We start from the raw sequence: 21,528 nt of genomic DNA on the forward strand, positions 1-21,528 counted from the left end.
AGGAGAAGAAAAATGGTGTCATCATTGATGGATCATTGACTCCCCAAGAAAATGTTCCTCTATAATTCGTTTGATTGGATCTCATTTCATCAAATTTCTAGTAGATCGGAATTCCAAGGGGCCGGGACAAAATGTTGTTACTTCTGTAATTCTGTGGAGCTTTTTGTCATGCACATGATGTCCGGATTTTTCGTACAATCTGTAGGCATGTTTTTGAGCTATGGACATTATTGTCGCCACCCCCCCACGTGTGGCTGCTATACTGTTTTGATGAAGGTGTATTTGTAGGTCATGGACGTTATTCTCAGTCCCTCTTCCCTTTCTTTGACTTGTAGCAAAACGATCATCATCTTCTTCAGAAAGGAACTCTCTTGCATCCACCTTATATAACATTCTTCTAGAGTTCTTGGGAGAAAACCCAAGAAACAAAACACCCCAAAAGAGTTAATAAAATGGATCACTATTTCATCTAGTTTGATAAAATGTATACCCATTTATGCAAGCAAAGAAAATTTACGAAAAATAAAGAAATGTAAATAGAAAGTTAATAAAGAATTACTTTTTTTTTTCTCTTAGAACAGTGTAAATGTCAAGTATATCTTTGATCAAATGTAAAACTTATTAAGCCAGCAACGAAAAGATTAAGCCTACTAATACGGTAAAGTAGTTAATGGCGGTGAAGACTCGAATTCCTTTAATTTAAGAAGCATACAGTGGGCCGGGATAGGTATGTTAAGTCATTGTAGTATAAAGGAAAGAATGAAAGAAAACATTGGATTTCGTTTGACAGTTTGAGCCACTGGGAGTAGGAGAGGGAGGAGGTCGGGAGGGTTTTAAATTTGCCGAAAGAGAGACGAGAAGGTAGGTAGTAGGTAGAATTCATACATGGGGCTGTCCTGCTGAGTCCTGACCCAAAACCAAAAAAAAACTCAGCTTTGGCCATATGTGGTTCCTCCGGCCCATAAATGCGCAACTCGTCCACATCACAACCTTGCAACTGCTTGCTGTGCCGATGGTGATGGCTTCAATTACCAAAACCTGAAATTAAACAGCTTTTCCGTGCTTCCTCCGTGCTATATGAACCATCATTTGTAAAGCCTTCTCACCTCCGAATAACCAGAGAGGAGCCACCGATGTTGAAGCTCAAATCTCTCATCGCCACTGTTCTTCTTCTCTCTGCTCTTCTGCCTCCACCAAGCTTAGCAGCAGAAGGTACGCACTCATACAGATCTAGTGTCATATATGAATTTATAATATTCTGTTCGATCGGCTTAAGTATGGACACAATGACTTTTCCGTAGGAGGATCAGATTCAGATGCCATAAATAATTTAGATAGGGAAGTGGACGAGATTGACTAAAGAGGTCCCGAGACTCACTCCTACATTCCTCCGCCAAATCAATCACGTGGCCGCCCTTTCATATATCATGGAAGTGTCACGGTGAAGCCAAATTTCAAAGGCCCAAGAGCTCACAATGTTAAAGATGTAAGATCTCATGCTGTATTTGCCTGGTTTGATTTTTAGTTTTGGTTTTAGATGTGGCTTTACTACTATTTGATTGCTTATATTTTGTTAATATCTTTGGTTTTCTTCTGGTAAATGTAATAGTTAGATCCAGAATATATATATATATATATATATATATATATATATATATATATATATATATATATATATATATATATATGTATGTATATATGTATGTATGTTTATGTTTTAGATCCAGATAGATTGTATCATTTTAACTCGACAACCAATTGGCCCTACAATCTGAGATGGATCAGGCCTAATCTCATATGATTTGGTGACCTTGAAGGGATGGGAGATCTATCATATGGATGGCCGAACCATGCAGGAAAGTTGGGCGAAATTTCAAAATTTTCTTTACTCCCATCCGTGAATCCTATTCCCAATTTAGAAAACAACATTTTCAAGGTTCATTCTTGTAACCAAACCAAACCAAATCTGAAACAAAAAATAAGAGAGGGATATACCTGATACGGAATCCACGCAAGAATGCTCCTCCCAACGTAGGTGTTCACACCCAAAGAGGGTACCAAATCCTCCCTCCACTGAAGATGACACAGCTTGGGGTGAGGCAGGATCAACAGGTAGTTCTTCACCAAGAACTAGTGATTTTTCAACAAGAATCGAATATGGTAGTGAGCATAACTTCTAGATTGTTTCTTCTGGCAAAAAACAATATCAAGATTCAATCTTGATCCAATCCAAGAACTGGAGATCGAACAGGGTGGGACAGCAAGAGCAGGAAGAAATAGAGCAGAAGGCAATAGTAGTCTAATTGTGTTGTCTTCTCTCTGTATTCAGCGAATGTGTCTTTGGAGATTTGCCCTGCTCTCTTATTTATAGCTTTAAAGAGAAATTTTCTTAATCCCATTAAGAGTTTCCTAATTTAAATCTTTTATTTGGATCTGGACTCTTTAAGTGATAAGGATAATCTCTTATCTTATTTGCAGATAAAGATCAACCTTCCTAATCAAATTACAAGTTCCTTTGATCCAAATCTTTATTTGGATGTAGACTCTTTAAGTGGATAAGGATAATTCCTTATCTTATCTGTTGATCCAAATCCCAGATCCGCCCCTATTTAATTAATCTAATTAACCCAGTTCAAAAGGAGTTTTTAGGCCCATTAAGCTTTTAGGCTCACTTCCACTTTAATGCTGGCTAGCTTGGCCCTCTTTGTATGGCGTAGGACCCTATCATTGATCTACATATCAGCCACATGGGTTCAGCCTAGCCTCTGTTACAAGGCCTGGCCAAATTCACTGCTGAATGCAGTGAACTCCTAAGTCCATTACTATGGGCTCTTAATGGGCCCAACATTTACACTAAATGGTCTTTGGGTCCAGCCATCTTATGAAGGCCCAAGGACTGTGGGTAGATGTAAGATTAGCCCATTAGGTATAATCCTCAATGGTCTTACACTTAACCTCTCAACCCATAATGATCAAACACTGCCCGACAAGAGAGGACCTCTCCTTCGGCTGCAAGGTACAGTGCTACACTCTCTACGCACAGGGATCCCAGGAATTAAAACATTTTGAAACCATAATATATATATATATATATATATATATATATATATATATATATAGTTTAGGTTTTCATCAGAGAGAGTGAATCCCCGATCATTCACTTTGTTCGACAAAGGAGCTGATCCTATCACTATGATCACCCACTCAGATGAATTCTCGAACTGTCCCAACATACCTAGGTTTTGACCCCCTCTAAGAATCTCACTGATTGGCATATCAATGACAGTCCAATATGACACCTAGTACATTATCATAATTGAGTCTAGGGGTCAGGCGTAACATTCCAATTTTGCCCATCTATCTTTAAGGTCCAGGGCAATACTAGAATTTTAGTCCGATTCAGGGTTTCAAGAAAACCCACACTACATGTACCTCAGGTCTCACCCTGGCAACTAAGACAAGCCACCCCCAACCAACTTGGCAGTACAATAGTGTCAATCTTGGCAGGATAAATCTCCTCAGATCTTCCAATGACTATGAAGATTCTAAAATAACATGAATCTCATATGTGTCCAACTTAAGGGTATTACACAAAAATACACAATAATAACATGAATCAAATATGTACTTTATTCATTTACAATAAATGTCATAATGTACATCATGTTGATTGGAGCTAAGGACATTCACTGTCTAACAATCCTAACAACTCATCAATTGCATCCTAACAATGTGAAAGAAGCACAATAGATTGCAGGATTATGGAAGCCAAAAGCATCCTAATTGGACATCTGGTGCTCGTTTGGGAGGGTTTTGGCCTTGCTGTTTTTGCCTCTAGGCTTTATGAGATCGGATCCGTCCAAAAAGCTTGTTCAGCCACTTATCATATTTTTTAGTGTTTCTCCAATGGTATTTGTCCTTTATATTAGGGAAGCTCAAAAGGACTTTTACATCCAAAAAGCCCATTTAAAAAAAGTAGGGGAAAAAACTCTATTTAGACCTTAGCATTTGTAATAAGTTATTTTGAATTAAAAAAAGTTGGTGATGAGGTGACACTAAAACATCTTTCTTTTTTTCCAAAGAGCTTGTTTGAAAAAGTAGAATTTTCAAACTTAAGCGCTTGTGGGACCGAGGTATTGCTTATCTAATTTGAGGTAAAAAAAAGCACTCTTTTCTACTAAAACTAAAGCTACCTTTTTTTTTTCCATTTAGGCCCTGTTTACTTTTTCATAAGTTATTTGTCGAGATAAATGTAATTATCTGGGTAAATTTTTCTTGATAAACACTTACCCAGATAAATGCATTTACCTGTGTTCTTTTATTTCCCAAGAAAATAAAGTAATAACAGTTCTAGCCATATTAAAAAAAGCATTTTTTATCCCCCTTTAATGCACGATGTAGGCTATACATTGCAGCGATATACAATGGGGAGGACTCTATTAATAACATAACTTTGTCTTTAAATTAAAAGACCAGATATTTTATAAGGGAAAATCAATGATACAGGAAAGGTATGATATGAAAATAGTTTTGACCAATCAAAACTCACCCATGAATTTTGATAAATAACACATGGTCCGCTATCACGTTTATGATTCCATTTTATTGATCAGTTGTTTTTCGGATATCATATCTTTTCCGTATCATAGTTGAACCCTTTTTTATAATTATATCCATTCTTATCGACTGGTTTAAACATGTTTACCTACAAACTAACTAGAAGCTTTGGGTCATCTGCACCAAAGACAGCTAAGATAATTTGGTTGTGTCATACTACCGCTGGTCACATCTTAAATGGGACCCGACCCATTGGATGGCAAGGTCAGGTTAAATAGAAAACACAATATTCCTGGCCTTTGAGAAAAGGCTTGATTAAATTGGGATTAGTCAAATGCGTAGTAGGCTGTGGAGCCAATGATCATACTCCACATTACCTAGTCACTAAATGCTAATTAGTGAGAGATCAAGTGATTGTGGCCCATACACAATTCATTAAAATAAAATAAAAATTTTAAATTTAAAACAATATTAATCACTTATTAATTTATACATACATACACACCAGCGGGGAAGCATGTATTTTATTAATCAAGAATGAAACAATTAAGACTTATAAATAAATTAAAAGAATCAAAATAATGGTCCGATCAATTTGACAAAAAAATTAAAATAAATTATATTAAAAATGCCTAAAACAAAGTCAATGGCATAGTTTATGAAAATAATCATAAACAATATAATTCATGGAAAAGAAAGTTAATATAGTTTATTAATTATTATTTATTATTATGAATAATTTTTAATAATTAATCATAACAATACTTTACATAGTATAATGATTATTATTATTATTATTATTATTATTATTATTATTATTATTATTATTAATTATTAATTATTATTATTATTATTTATTAATATTTTGATTTATTATTTTATTAATATTACTATTATTATTATTATTATTATTATTATTATTATTATTATTATTATTATTATTACACCTGGCAGGGACCCATATGATGAATAGGAAAATTTGAAAGATTTAATAATTGTATTTACTATTAATTAATTGATAAATTAATAACCAAAATTTGTTGTTAATTAACTAAAAGTATTCAAAGTTATTTTTAATATTTAATCTTTTAATAATTGTATTTTTCATTTAATGTTGATTTATAGACAATAATTATTGTTAATTTAATGTGAACAAATATTTTAATAAATTTAATTTTATTAATCATTTCATTTGTAGTAATTTTAATACTTGTTATTATTTTCATTATTTTTAAACGAAATTTTAATTGACTTTAAACAAATAAAAATAATTACAAAAGTTAACATTTTTATTAATTTCACTAATAATTAACAATTATATAGGAATGGCGATGGGGCGAGGCACCCATCCCTATCACAACCTTATAGTCAAGACACTCTACCGCATCCCGAGTGTCATGTGGGTTCAAGGCAAGGCACCCACTCCCTGCTAGGGATGAGGAATCCTCGAATTTCCCTGCCTCGTCCTCAATGTCAGGAGAGTTCAAGGCAAGGCACCCACTCCTCATCAAGGATGGGGAATCCTTGAATTTTCCCCATCCTCATCCTCAGTGTCGGGCTGGTTCAGTCTAGGCAAGGCATCCACTCCTTGCCAACCCAATATTCAATTTGATGTCAAAAACGATCAAAAGGATATACAGACTATCAACCGCATGGTAAATTTCTAAAAGTACACTAAATTTTCTTTAATTTTCAAAAGTGTAATTTTATGAAAATTTTGGAAAAATTTTTACATTTGTGTAATTTTGAAAATTTATTCAAAATTATTTTTAAATTGTTTTTAAATAATTTATTTTCTTTTTAAATGGTTTACTTACAAAATTACACTAATTTATCTTATATTTTTTAATATAAACTAATCAATCATTTCCTTTTTCCAATATTATACTAATTTATCTTAATAATTTGTGTAATTATTGGTTCAAATTTATTGTTTTCCCTTTCCCATACTCATTTATCTTAAATAATTTTCTAAAATCTATAAAATGTAATAAATTTTCCTAAAATCTCCAAAATATTCCAATAATTTTCAATAATTATTTAATACATTTTAATAAACTTTCAAAAATTTTATATCTTTTCATTTCTTAAGTGTTATTTTACAGAAATGTAGTTTTGTGAAAATTTTATTATATTTGTATAATTATGGAGATTTATTGAAAATTATTTTAAAATGTTATTAAATATTTTTATTAGGTAGTTTACTAACAAAATTACACTAATTTATCTTTTACTTTCTGATGTAATCGGTCCTTGTCGTGTACCAATTTTGTGTTGCGTATCAAGTTTTTTTGGCTAAGTACCTCATCATTTGACCTGCTCCCAGGAGAGGATGGTGGAGCTCCCTAGTGGTGAACGGCCTGGGGGAGAGCTATGCTAAGCTGCCCGAGCTATACCGAGCTAGGGAGAGCTATGCCGAGCTGCTCGAGCTATGCCGAGCTCCCTGGTGGTGAACTACCTGTGAGAGAGCTATGTCGAGCTCCCTGGTGGTGAGCTACCTTGGTGGACTCGTCATTTGACCTGCTCCTAGGCGGCTTGTAACTCAAAGGATGGTGGAGCTCCCTGGTGTAGCGCAACTCGACTGCCCTCTGCATGAGGTGATCTCCTCTCCTTTGTAGGCGGCGGGAGCTGAGAGACCTGTGAGAACTCCATCTTTTCCTCCTCTTTGTAGGCAGCGGGAGCTGGGGAACCTACGAGAACTGAACCAGGGGGCCTGGGGGTATTTACCCGGCGGGGACTCTCTGATGCCTAAGTTAGCACTCTGATTGTCGAGAGCTTGAAGATGATATTAGAGGAATGAGAGAGCTAGAGAGCAGGGATTACCTCCATTTTTTTTCATTCTCTCCCCCTTGTCTTTGGGGGTCGGAGTCCTTATATAGTGGTGTCCTATCAAATCAGGCGTAACAGCCTCAGTCAAGTCAGGCGTAATCGCCTCTGTCTCTCTGCCGCAGCCGTTAATGCCAGAGCTGAGGTGGTGGGTGCAGGCTGCTGCTGCAAAATACGGCTCTGCCAGTCAAGGGACAACTCTCAGGGTTGGCAGGCACGATTGTCAGGCAGAAGATCTTCCTGCGATACGCCGAGCTGCCCCTAAGTGGTGAGCTACCTGTAAGTGCCGAGCTGCCCCTAAGTGGCGAGCTCTTCATAAGACGCCAGGCTGCCTGCGGAGTGGCCAACTGCTTGTGGCGAGCTGCCTATGCCAAGCTGCCCCTAGCTATACCGAGCTCCTCGAGCTATGTCGAGCTGCTTGTGGCGAGCTCTATCGAGCTGCCTGTGGCAAGCAATGACGAGCTGTCTGTAAGTGGCAAGCTCTACTGAGCTGCCTAGTTGCCAAGAGGCTGCACGTGGTTTACATGAGGTGCTAGGTGTCACAATTTCACTGGAGGGCCAAATCCGCCCTCATCATTTGCCCCCCACTTCCGAGCTGAGAGTAACTCAACGAAGGGAGTAGATTTCTTCTTTTGGCCCGTAAGTTGACGAGCTAGTAAGTGTTGATCCAATTCCTTAGGCTTTGGGGGCTGCCTGTATGCAACGAGCTGCCTGCCAATGGCGAGCTGCCTGTATGCAACGAGCTGCCTGCCAATGGCGAGCTGCCTGTAAGGTGAGGAAGTCTCCGCCAGTTCAGTAGTGTAGCCCTTAGGCTTTGGGGGCAACTTATAGTTCACTTTTGCTGATTTTGCTCATGTTGAGGAAGCGACTGGGTATTTAGCAATAGTGTGGCCCGTAGGCTTTGAGAGTGACTCGTAGTCCACTCTTCTTGACTTTGCCCATGCCGAAGAGGCGACTGGGTCTTAAGCAATAATGTGGCCCGTAGGCTTTGGGAGCAACTCATAGTCCACTCTTCTTTGACTTTACCTGTGCCGAAGATGCGACTGAGTCTTAAGTAGTAATGAGGCCCGTAGGATTTTGGGAGTGACTCGTAGCCCACTCTTTTTTTGACTTTGCCTGTGCCGAAGAGGCGACTGGGTCTTAAGCAGTAATGTGGCCCATAGGCTTTACCTGTGAGGTGCCGAGCTGACTAGGTGTTGAGCTACCTGTGAGGTGTCGGGCTACCTGTGAGGTGTCAGGCTAACCAGGTGCCGAGCTACCTGTGAGGTGCCGAACTGACCAGGTGATGAGCTGTCTGCGAGGTGCCGAGTTACTAGTGAGGTGCCAAGCTACCTGTAAGGTGCCGAGCCAACCAGGTGGGTGCCTTAGAGCTATGATTGCACTGCATCAACTTCGTAATGCCGGACACCCACTCCTACAAGAAGCTACTAGGAGCTCGACCTTCGGGGGTGGCACTACTAACTTTAGGTTGCTAGCTCACACGGGAGCCTTGGAAGGCTCGACCAGTAAGGGCGCCTATGTAGTCTGTTGGCCGCCAACTCCCACGGAAGCCACGAAGAGCTCATCTTTGTAGGGGGACCTTGCGAAGAGGACTGATGAGGCTTTATCTGAATTGAAAGTAAACTTAGTCTGTTAGCTCCTTGCGTAGTCTTTGAGTTCATAAAAAATGTAAACTATAAAGCGAGAGCTTCAATTTCTAAAAAGTGAGGACTTAGCTTTCTAGGAGAAGAGGACTTAGCTTTTGTAGGATGAGAACTTAGTTTTTTGTAGCATGTTCCCACAGACGACGCCAATTGAGGTAACCGGTCCTAGTCACGTACCAATTTTTTGTGGTGTATCAATTTTTTTGGCTAAGTACCTTGTCATTTGACCTGCTCTCAGGAGAGGATGGTGGAGCTCCTTGGTGGTGAACTACCTGCGGGAGAGATATGCCGAGCTCCATGGTGGTGAGCTACCTTGGTGGACTCGTCATTTGACCTGCTCCTAGGCGGCTTGTAACTCAAAGGATGGTGGAGCTCCCTGGTGTAGTGCAACCCGACTACCCTCTGCATGAGGTGATCTCCTCTCCTTTGTAGGCGGCGGGAGCTGAGAGACCTGCGAGAACTCCATCTTTTCCTCCTCTTTGTAGGCAGCGGGAGTTGGGGAACCTACGAGAACTGAACCAGGGGGGCCGGGGGTATTTACCCGGCAAGGACTCTCTGATGCCTAAGTTAGCACTCTAATTGTCGAGAGCTTGAAAATGATATTAGAGGAATGAGAGAGCTAGAGAGCAGGGATTACCTCCATTTTTTTTCATTCTCTCCCCCTTGTCTTTGGGGGTCGGAGTCCTTATATAGTGGTGTCCTATCAAATCAGGCGTAACCGCCTCTGTCTCTCTGCCGCAGCCGTTAATGCCAAAGTTGAGGTGGCAGGTGCAGGTGGCTGCCATAGAGTACAGCTCTGCTCTGCCAGTCAAGGGACAACTCTCAGGGCTGACAGGCACGGCGCCGCCTAGCGAGAGACATGGGTGCAGGTCTCCAGATCTTTCAGGTATGATTGTCAGGCAGGAGATCTTCATGCGATACGCCGATCTGCCCCTAAGTGGTGAGCTACCTATGCCAAGCTACCTGTAAGTGCCGAGCTGCCCCTAAGTGGTGAGCTCTTCGTAAGACGCCAGGATGCCTGCGGAATGGCGAGCTGCCTATGCCGAGCTGCCCCTAGCTATACCGAGCTATGTCAAGCTGCTTGTGGTGAGCTCTGTCAAGTTGCCTGTGGCGAGCCATGCTGAGCTGTTTGTAAGTGGCAAGCTGTGGCAAGCTCTGCCGAGCTGCCCGAGCTTCCTGAGCTGCCTAGTTGTCAAGAGGTTGCACTTGGTTTGCATGAGGTGCCATGTGTCACAATTTCACTGGGGGGCCAAATCCACCCTCATCACTTTCCAATATAAATTAATTAATAATTCCATTTTTCCAAAATTATAACGCTTTATTCCCCATCTACATTTGGTTATTAACTATAATAATAGCAATAACTAAAAGTTTATACTTTTTGATAAGTGTTAAATATAATTCTCAATTTTATAGAAATTAGTTAAAGAGTTTTCAATTTCTATAAAATTTGTTAAATAACATGAATGAATATAACAATATTTACCCAAAATACTTTAAAATTCATGATGAGTTAATTAATAACAATATTTATTAAATTTTGGTAATTTACTTACCATACTAATAAGAATATTTATTTTTGGTAATTTACTAAATGTATTTATTAACTTTTGGTAATAACACTATTTAATAACCATTGAATATGGGTTGGATTAAATATTAACCGTATTTAACTATCTATTAATTAATATGAATATTTTAAATGAGATTGAGTGGATATAGATTGGTGTAACATGATGTGTTCCTAATGGCTTAGAGAAGATACCTTAGGAGAGAGATTCTACAAATTTTTTTAGGTAGTTGGGTTGGGAATGGTGACATGGCTTAATGAGAGTGGTGGGAAGGGGAAAGGAGAGAGAGTCAAGGAGAATGCAAGGTGGGGTAATGGAGCAAGGAGAGGCATGTTGATGTCCCATATTCTAGACTAGGTGAAAGTATACCATTATTTAGAGGCAAAGTATAGAAAAGGTCCATGACAAGTATATCACCCTAATGCACTTATCTTCTAAAAGAACAATGCCTAAGATTTTTAGTTCATGAAAAAGTCATTTTCAATTTTCAAGATGAAATCGGATTTGGTGCTTACAAAACTGTGTTCATACCTTCTCACATCCCTTTTTATCCATGCATTGGGAACATCTCCCCATGAATAAAAAGAACCAAGTATGGAGATATTCCCATTACACGGCTGGAAAAGGCTATGAGAACAGTGTAAACATAGTTTTGTGAGGACTGAATCTACCCTCTTTCAAGACAGCTCCTTTGGGATGCTAGCCCCCAACATCATCAATGACAATTAAAGTTAATATTATTATTAGGGTAAAATACAATAACCTCACCTAAAGTTTGCGACAATCATAAACCCCCCCTTTAGTTTCACTTTAGCAAAAGCCTCCCCTTAATTTTTAAAGAATTCAACAAAAACCTCCCTTACGTCACTATCACTGATTCAAACGGTAAATACATAAAGTTACGAAATTGCTCGTGATTAACCGTCAAAGCATCATTAAAATATTTTAAAATGCTAGAATTATCCTTGTTCAACTAACCTACCTTTTACGCTTTGTTATAGTTCCTTTTCAAAGGAAAAAAAAACCCCTAAGACCACTTGTAGTGGTGCCATTGCTCAGAATATTCCATTTGCCAGAGAATATCTTTCATTTTTTGGCAATTGTTCTTCATTGATGACTATTCTTGCTTGATGAAATTTCTTATGTGGGAACAAATTGTGGGTAGATCCTAAGTACTAGAACAATGTGTTGTGTCCAAATCCCAATCAAATGACAACAATTCTCTATGCCAAGCAGGCCAGTCGGGTTTTGAGGAAGTTTAGAACAAAGATTAATAGTCCAATAATCCATCCAATAACACCGCCCAAGTCACCATTAGCAACGCCGAAGCAGTTCTCATGACTCTCAACAACAAGGTGATCATAATCTACCATAAGAAGAGAATCAATGAAGAATTCAAAATTGGCGTTGGAGAGAAGGATGAAGGATTCATAGATTGTGGGTTGTGGTAGAAGATGTTGGGGAAGAAGTATCAACCACCGGATTTCTCTAGTGTTATCTATTACGACAATAACGGGAAGCTGCTTAACGAGATTCTGTAAAAATGGAATAAAAACAAGAAAATGGAGGATTACAACAGAAATAGACGAGTTGAGAAATGTCTCATCGATCCTTGGATCGTGGAATGACGACATATATTTATATATGCGATGAGGTTGGTGTAGTCGCGATGAGATTAATACAAATATCACGTGGTGGACATCCTCAAGTTTGCCAACCTGACTTTTCAGAAATTTTGCAACAGAATCTTGTTCGTTGTGCTTTACCCTTGTTCCAATTCGGTGGATATCCAACAAGCTCAAAACAACGGTCTCACGTATGCCCAGGTTTCTTGGAGTGCTCACATTTCACTTTATGCTTGGTTTGGGTATTAGACCCCAAATGGTTCTTGGAAAAATTTGCAAAGAGTGTTGGTTTGGCATCAAGATTTGCATTCATCAGTGTATTGACGAAGGCAAGGTGTTTCTCTTCCTGAACTGCTAGAGAGTATGCCCTATCGATGTTTAGCAAAGGTTCCGATCCAAGAATATTGGATCTAACATTACTGAAGACATCACCGAATCCCATGAGAAACTGATGCAGTTTCTCGTCTTCTCACATGGTGACAAATTGTTTAGCCGCTCCTTAAGTGCACTCAAGTACAGGAACCAGTGTTTGGAGCCCGTCCCATAGGGCCTTCAATTTGGTGAAGTAGGCTGCTACCGAAAAATTTCCTTGCTACAATGTTGCAAGGTTCTTTTTGAGTTGGTAGGTTCTTGGCACATTCTTCTATGAGAACCTCTCCTCAAGACCTTTCCATATTTCACTGGTTTTGTCTGCGTAGACAACACTGTCATGGAGTTCATGTGCTAATGAATTGAAAACCCAAGAAATCACCATTGAAATGCATCTGTTGGTAGTGAATCATCAACAAAGCAATACTTGTTATTGGCTCTCAAGGCGTTTCTCATCACACACTGCCAGGTCGGATAGTTGTCTCCATTGAGAGGACAAGATACCAACAGAATTCCTGGATTATTCTAAGTATGCAGGAAATAGGGCAAATCATGGTTCAATTCCATCGCAAGGAAACTAGATGGAAGAACAAAATACAGAAGCCCAAAATGGCTCTAATACCATGTAAAAATGCACAAAAAACAAGATAAGGGAGGATTACAACAGAAATAGACGAGATGATCAGAAATGTCTCATTCGATCCTTGGCTCATCAAATGACGACATATATTTATATATATGCGACAAGGTTGGTGTAGTTGTGATGGGATTAATACAAGGGAATTTGTCTAAAACTCACCATGAATTTTCAACATTTCTCTTAAACTCACCACAAGTTTTCAAAATGTCTAAAACTCACCATGTCAGTAAGTTTTTATTTTCCAAAAATCACCTTCCATTAGTGCGCTCTTAATACTTCTTAATAGAGGTGTCCATGTCAGCATAAATAACAATTTTCATGACCAAATTACCCTTGAGTGGTGAGTTAGAGGAAAAATGGTCTTTTTCATTTTTCAATTTTCTTGTTTTTTTTTGCATTTTTAGTGTTTTGTTATAATTTCCAATGTTTTTTATAATTTCTATTTTTTTTACATTTTCTATTTTCTACAATCTATAAATTTTCCTGTATTTTTTGTTATTTATTTGCAATTTCTGTGTGTTTTCTATATTTTTTTGTGTTTTTTCTACAATTTTTATTTTCTTATTTTGGTTTTCAATTTCTATAGTTTCTATAATTTGAAAATAATTTTTTATTTTGTTTGCAATTTCTATACTTTTTTATATTTTTTATAATTTCTATGTTTTTATGTATTTTATATTTGAAAATATTTTTTGAATTGTTTCCTTTTTTTTCATGTCTAAATATTAAAATGGTAATATATTAATACCCGTTAATTTGTTTTATATATATTTTATATTTTCTATGAAGGTTAAAATGGTAATATATTAACACCCGTTAGTTTGTTTAACGTCAAGTTGGTGACATGGTGAGTTTTAGACATTTTGAAAAGTTGTGGTGAGTTTAATAGAAATGCTAAAAACTCATGATGAGTTTTAGACAATTTCCCTTAATACAGATATCACGTGGTGGATGTCCTCGGGTTGCCACCCTAGCTTTCTAGAAATTTTGCACTTGTTTTGTTAACAGATTTTGCTAAGGTCTTTGCGTCAAAGTCCATTGCCAAGGTTTGCTTTTCCATCGATGATCTTTTTCTAGTGACAACAACTCTCTATGCCAAGCAAGCTAATCGAGTTTCGAGGAAGTTCAGAATGGAGACTAACAATCCAAAAACACCACTCAAGTCACCGTTAGAAATGTAAAAGTGGCTTCTCACGACTCTCAGCAACAAGTGATTGCCTTCCCCACAAGAAGAGAACCAATGAAGAATCTGAAATTGACGTTGAAGAGGACAAAGGATTCAGAGATGGTGGGATATGGCAGAAGACGATCTTGATGGGGAAGAAGTGTCAACCCACCGGATTTCTCTAGTGTCATCTATCACGACAATAATGAGAAGCTGCTTAACGAGATTCCGTTGTGGTCTTTGTGTGCAAGTCCGTTGTCGAACTTTGATTTTCTAGCAACTAAGTCCATAGTTTTGAGCTCACATCGTCTATCCCCTAGGGACAGAAAAAAATTCTATCTTGTCCAATGACACCAATATGCCACCCTCCCCTCTTTCATTTAAATTTGACAATGTTAGCAGTCCAGACTCCAAAATTTATTAAAAAAAATTAATCCACTTTTCATTCCCTTTCTCCCAAGCCCAACCATCTATCTACAACATCGACATACAATCTGAATCTCACCACTTAGAAGATGATTTGCAACCCTCACCTCCTTGTAAGAATCAATTACTCAAATTCTTCTACTTCAACTTGGTTATTATGGATACAAAGAAAACTCGCACAATAGAAGGTTGAAATAGGGGATCCGACTAGTATTCCCAAAGGACTATATACTGAATTCATTCGCTCTTTCCATGCAAAACATTGGAGAGAAATTTGAGACAAATGCCCCTTGGATGATAGCAAAACTTTTTCTCGTTACTTTTGATTGAAAATGGTTTGTATTAGTTCTCAAAGGGAACTATGACACTCATAAATTAATCAACAAGAACGCACTTGATTATGTTTGTTATGCTTGCAGAGTTGTCGTCTATGTTTTTGCTTTTGGTTGGCTCATTTGCAGACTCAAAAAATTCCAGTTTCATCTACAATGGCTTTTGAGGTGCTAACTTGAGCATGGATGGTCTAGCACAGATAACACCAAGCAGCCTTGGTGTTAACCAACCGCTCTGTACAACAGTTAGGTCATGCCTTTTACCCCTATTCGCTCTAGTTCAAGAATCAATCAAACGGTGAAGTCTTCTCTTTCTCTACCAGTTTCTTGTTCAGCATCGTCCCTCAGTGCAAGTACTCAGATATAGGTGGCAATGCAATGGCTTTCGTGATTGCACTGTCAAGAGGCCTCCCGAGATCTCCACCAATCCAATCTCTAGGCCTCTTCAATGATTCCAGCAATGGAAACTCTTCCAACCATGTTGTTGTAGTTGAACTCAATACAATCAAGAATATTGAATTTGCTGATATAAACAATAACCATGTAAGTATTGACATTAACAACTTAACGTATGTTGCTTCTGCACTGGTGTCTTTTTTTACTGATAAAAATGGTGGGCACAAGAACTTAACCTCAAAAGTGGGACAATATGATGGTTTCAACCCTAAATTAATCACATTAGCCCCGGTTATTGTGATAGTGGCAGTTCCGATGGAGGTGTTGTATTGGCAGAGGAGATTTGGGCTGAAGAAGAGAGAGCGAGAGAATGAGAAAAGAGAAAGAAGGGGGTTAATTGGAGTGGCGAGGAGGTTGTAGAGTTGTCTTCGACTGTGGGTACAATTCACGATGCATGTGTGAAGGGGCGGTCGGGAGGGAGGAAAAGAGAAGAGAGAGGGATGGCGAGGGTTGCAATTGCTCGAGTGTAGAATTGTCTCCGATGATGATGAATGAGTTTCACGATTTGATGTCAATGAATGTGAAGGTGCGGTGGGGAGGGAGGGGAAGAGAATAGAGGGAATGATGGAGCAAAGTGAGAGGTAGGATTGTGTTAAACGTATTTGATAAAACTTGGCATCCATACTATCATTAGATCCTTAGCTCCATTAGTTTCAAAATGACATAGGAGAGTGTGATGTGTTCGAACATAATTGGATGGGATAGAAAATTTTTTGTACCTAGGGGACAGACGTTGTGAGCTCCTTAATTTTCCATGAACAAAAAAGGTTTTATGGTAGGAGGGGAAGACTTGCCATTCAAACATATATAATTTTAATTTTTGTTGAATTTTCTTCATGTACTAAACAACTTTTATGTTTTGAGTAATTAAATACTTAAAAAAATTTAAGTATAATTTTAATTTTAGTTATGGTTTTGGTTTTTCGTTTACAGATGCTTTAGTTAAATACTAAAACAATTTAACCGTAACAAAGTGTAAAAATAGATTAATTGAACAAGGGTAATTTTGGCATTTTAAAATATTTTTAATGATGCCTTGACAATTAATCAAGGGCAATTTTGTACCATTATGTGTTTATCGTATGAATTAATGACGAAAGGGAGGTTTTTGTTGAGTTCTTTAAAAGTTCAAGGGAGACTTTTGCTAAAGTGAAACTAAAGGGGAGGTTTTTATGATTGTCAGAAACTTCAGGGAGGTTTTTGTATTTTACCTTTATTATTATTATTATTATTATTATTATTATTATTATTATTATTATTATTATTATTATTATTGAGCTAGCACTTATTGCGAGGAAAAATGACTTATAAAGGTTTCTATGGGTGGGGCTCATGTTCCATTCAAGTTCTATTTGCAGACTAAAAGTTAAGAAGTTCAAGTTCAACTCAAAAGCTTGAAAAACTAATATTTTTATAATATAATATATTTTTATTCTAATACAACTGAACTAGATTTACAAAATTTCAAACCGTGGCCCTATTCATTTTTTGGTAAGCTATGGGCCCCATAGTAAACTAAGCTTCCTTATATATACCCGGGTAAGTGATACCCACCTCCCAAGTGCGTAACTTTTTCACCTTTGTTAAAAGTTTACAAAACAGAATGGGACAAAGTTTTCCATTTTAATGCCTTCTTTTATGGGTAATAAAGTTATTAGAAGAGCATGAGTAAATGAACTTACCTAGATATGTATTTCCTAGAAAACATTTAATTGAAATCTGGATAAACGCATTTACCTGGATAAATAACATTTGAAAAAATGAATAAGGCCCAAATATTATATTGCTCGAATTCAAATTTGAATAACTAGTATAATTTACCCGAACATAACTCAAATTGAACCCAAACTATTTAATTAAGCCATTAAAAGCGACTAAAGTGGATAACCTTGAGATAGTTGATTGACAACTAGTTTGGGCTATATGAATTTTTTACTAAATATAACTTAATAGGTTATTTAGGTGGGACCTACCTTATAGAAATTAGAAGTTGTTGCTCTTTAACCCTCGTAAATGAGACTAGGGGTCTATTTGTTTCCTCTCAACTCTTATCTCTTAAGAGGAATCTTTTAACTTTAAGAGAAAAATGGGTGTTCATTTCCTCTTATCTCTTATCTCTTAAAGTGCAATTATACAACTTTAGTTTTTCAATGATGCCCCCGAAAAGATAAACAAAAACTCTCATATATGGGGTAAAATGGATATTTGATAATTTTAAGAATTCAAATTTCAGAATTCAAAACAACATTCTCTCCATTTAGAGTTCAAAGGAAAGAAAAATTTACCAATACCAATATACCTCTTAATGTAATTATTGCAATTTCGGATGTTAGACTTCAGAGCAAATGAACAAGCCCTAGGTTGGGTAGATACACCATTGTGAGCATATCCTATAAGCACTCAATAAATATTTTGAAAACTGTCTTACAATTTTCTTTAGGGATAAGTAGATTCAGTCCACCTTAGAAATCTAAAATTACAGCCCCTCCAGCCCTGCCTAAAACCCCTTTTCTTTAAATCATTTAAAGGGTAGCTTAAGGGTATTCTATGCGGCAAATGTCACAAAATTTCTAGAGTGCTTATTCAATGTGTACATTTTCTGTGCTTACATGGGAAATGGGAATACTGAGGGAAGATTCGCATGAGCCATGATGAAGACCATTGACTAGGGGTGAGCAAAAAAAAAAAAAAAACAGAAAAACAAAACAAAAAACAAACTGACCGAAACCAAACTGGTCGATTTGGTTTCGATTCAATATTTAAAAAAAAAACCGAAGGTACCAGTTCAGTTTCGGTTAACCAAAATAGAAATTGTTGGTTGACCGAACCAATCGGTATACATATATTTATATATATTTTATATTTTCTATACATTATAAATTAATAAATATGCATTATATATAAATATAATATATTATTTATTATTTAAAATATAATATTATATATATTTCTAGTATTTTATTATATATTTATATATTTTTCTATAATAAATATTGTAAATAATAAAAAAAATTGAAAAATTGATGAATCGAACCAATCAACCGGTTAACCGATCGACTTTGGTGTGGTTTCGATTACCGATTTGCTAGTTTTCCAAAAACCAATAACCTGGGTTTGATTTCAAAAATTAGCCCAACCAAACCGTGAGCACCCTTACCATTAACCAACCATGTTACACAGAACATGTAGAATATAGGTTTGATTCCCTATATTCATTAATCTTGGCACCAAGGTTTTAAATGGTTCCCTATATTCATTAATCTTGGCACCAAGGTTTGATTCCCTATATTCATTAATCCAAGTCAATGTTGGTTAAATGGTTCAAATGTTTCAATAAGTAAAAATCATGTATATTCATTTTACCCATTGGATTAGAATATTGGGGTAAGATGAATATAAATATCATGAGAATGGGACTGAGGATGAGAGTGAGAAGAGGCTTTATTGGCTGAGAGAACTTAGAAAAGAAGGAAAACTTTGAGAGAGAAAGAGAAAGAAAGAAGAAGAAGGAGGTCACCTATATTGATGATGTTGATGACAACGAAAATAGATTTGAGATCTCTCTCATGAATGCCTCTCTCCATCTTAAAATATAAAAATTATCAATTCCTTTCAATAATAAATTAAGAGAAGCCAAGCGATGAAGCGAAGCCATAATTTTATGTCACAAAAAAACTTCTACAATTTCATTTGAATATTAGTAAAAAATCTGTAAGAATCTACAGGAATAACAAAAAGGGATTTTCAATGAAAAGTAATTAAATTATAAATCACCATTCAAATAAATAAGAAGAATAGTTTAGGGATTTAAAAATGTAAACAATTTAATGAGGCTTTTTTTCCAAAGTTGACTGATGAAACTCTAACGAATAGGGATTTTTATGGCAAATAAAGATTCAGGTATCAGGGGGTCTTTGTAAAAAACGCATTAATTTTTAGTTTTTTAGATTTAGATAGTTAACGCCTCGGATATGATTCCGTTTAATTTACAAGAGAATGAGCAGACGGGTGTCCTCAATGGATACACAATAGAGGACAGAGTGTCTCAGTCCGCTCGAGGGACTGAGCGGCACTGAAAGACATATCTCACCTGCTCATTCGTGTGATGTTATCTTATCCAAACTACCATGGGCCACCATAATTGACGGTCAAGATGGACTATGATCGGTTGCATACATCCTGTTAGTCTGGATTAAGCCCTATACGGTAGCAAATTATCTGGTCCGGTGAGAGAACCGCGGGTGTCTGTTAAAAGCCTAGCGTCGAACATAAGGCGGTTGATAGGGTCCGTTTGACTCGTACCAGAACTCGAAGTCTTTCTTTTTTAATTTTTCTGTTCTTTTCCTTCACATTCTGTAATTGCCAGCATCTCCAGGGCTTCGATCCAAGCAGTCACGTTTCTATTCTCTTGTTCGTTCGTTAGGGTTTGGATCTGATTTTTCTTTCCTTCACATTTTATAATTGCCAGAGTCTACACGGCTTTGATCCGACTATCCGACCACTCGCATTTTTCTTGCTCGTTCGGTCTGTTTGTTAGGGCTTGCATCAATGGCTAATCCAGAAGAATCAAACCCTCTTCTGACCAAGCAAGGCGATGGAGAGAGGAATGCTAAGCACGGCGAGAAAAAGGCGGCGCCTACGAAACCTGTGTCGGTGGAATCTGGACAGAACGTCGGCCGGGGTGCAGGGTGGACTGCCGATGGTTTGCCGTTAGGACACGGGAGTGTAGTTGGTGAGCCGGTGTCTCGTGCTCAGTGGGATTCCTCTCTGTTCGCTTGTCTTGGTCGCAACGATGAGTTTTGCAGCAGCGATCTCGAAGTTTGTAAGTTTTGTCCTTCCAATTGTCTAGTTGATTGTTTTTTTTTTTCCTTGTTTTAGATATCCCTTTCCTTGTTTAAATTATGGAGGGACTTTCCAATGGATCGTCTTCTTGGTCATCATGATTTTGTTATGCCCTCCGCCATATTTTTCAAGGTTTAAGGCTTTTCTTTCTATGGATGCGGTTTTATATTCAATTAACTTTCCAGGCATGACAAAATAGTGTATTGCTATAGGGGTATTTGGAAAGTTGATGCGCCAATAAAATAGATAGATAGATATTATAAAACAGAAAACGTTAGGCGTTAATCTACTAACAAAGAGACTTATTAATCTACCTGCTAAAAAGTACTTGCAAAATAAAGGCATTAGGCGTTAGATGAATGTTAATGATCTTTAAAACCTTCTAGTGACACTATAGCCCAAAGAAACAGAGAAAAACTCGTAAATAACGAATGGTATTTCTAGAATGTTATTCGTACGTGTTTTTTCGAAATTGTTTTGATGATAGATACATGTATTGGGAAACTAATGGTGTTTTCTCATTGACTGATGAAAAGAATACTATTTGCATAACTTTCTATGAATTTTATGTTCCGTGGCACTTGTAGCTTCTGGACTGAATAAACTATCTGGTTGATGTCATTGATGACGGAGTGTCTTCCGTAATTTGCATAACTAATGGTGTTTTCTCATTGACTGATGAAAAGAATACTATTTGCATTAACTTTCTATGAATTTTATGTTCCGTGGCACTTGTAGCTTCTGGACTGAATAAACTATCTGGTTGATGTCATTGATGACGGAGTGTCTTCCGTAATTTGCATCTTGCATTTTGCATAAAGCATAATTTCAACCACATGACGATTTCAAGAGTCCATTTTGTGTATCTTTTTCCTAGTTTTGCTTAAGTGGAAAATCATACTTAGCGTGCCCAATAAGCTCTGAGCCCAGCTGAGCTTGCTTGTCTGGTCTTTGATTCAAGAATCATGATCCATTGCATTAGTCTGCAGACTCTCTGCTTAGGTGGATCTCACCTAAGCAGGCTTCTTATTTGAATTTCACTTCACCTAAGCTCTAGACAAATTGGGCCGATCTAG

The 21,528-nt window shown here is 37.3% G+C and overlaps 1 protein-coding gene across 3 annotated transcripts in view; it reads left to right on the forward strand.

Annotated features, from left to right (window-relative positions):
- Positions 1 to 1,075: 1,075 nt before the first annotated feature.
- The window catches only part of LOC148870279 (cell number regulator 8-like), a 32,289-nt gene continuing 11,836 nt past the window's right edge, over positions 1,076 to 21,528 (forward strand). Inside the window, exons 1-3 of one of the 3 annotated variants that reach the window (XM_088972199.1) lie at positions 1,076 to 1,212; positions 1,302 to 1,486; positions 20,079 to 20,432. In XM_088972199.1, the coding sequence (XP_088828325.1) occupies positions 20,159 to 20,432 (274 nt within the window). In that variant the 5' untranslated portion in view covers positions 1,076 to 1,212; positions 1,302 to 1,486; positions 20,079 to 20,158. Of the gene's footprint in view, positions 1,213 to 1,301; positions 1,487 to 19,598; positions 19,896 to 20,009; positions 20,433 to 21,528 lie in introns of those variants that run through there. The other 2 variants (XM_088972200.1, XM_088972198.1) reach the window with 2 other exon arrangements.

Source organism: Nelumbo lutea, chromosome 2 (genome assembly GCF_056320005.1).
Source record: "Nelumbo lutea isolate HS-2025 chromosome 2, American lotus-T2T, whole genome shotgun sequence".
Classification (NCBI taxonomy): domain Eukaryota; kingdom Viridiplantae; phylum Streptophyta; class Magnoliopsida; order Proteales; family Nelumbonaceae; genus Nelumbo; species Nelumbo lutea.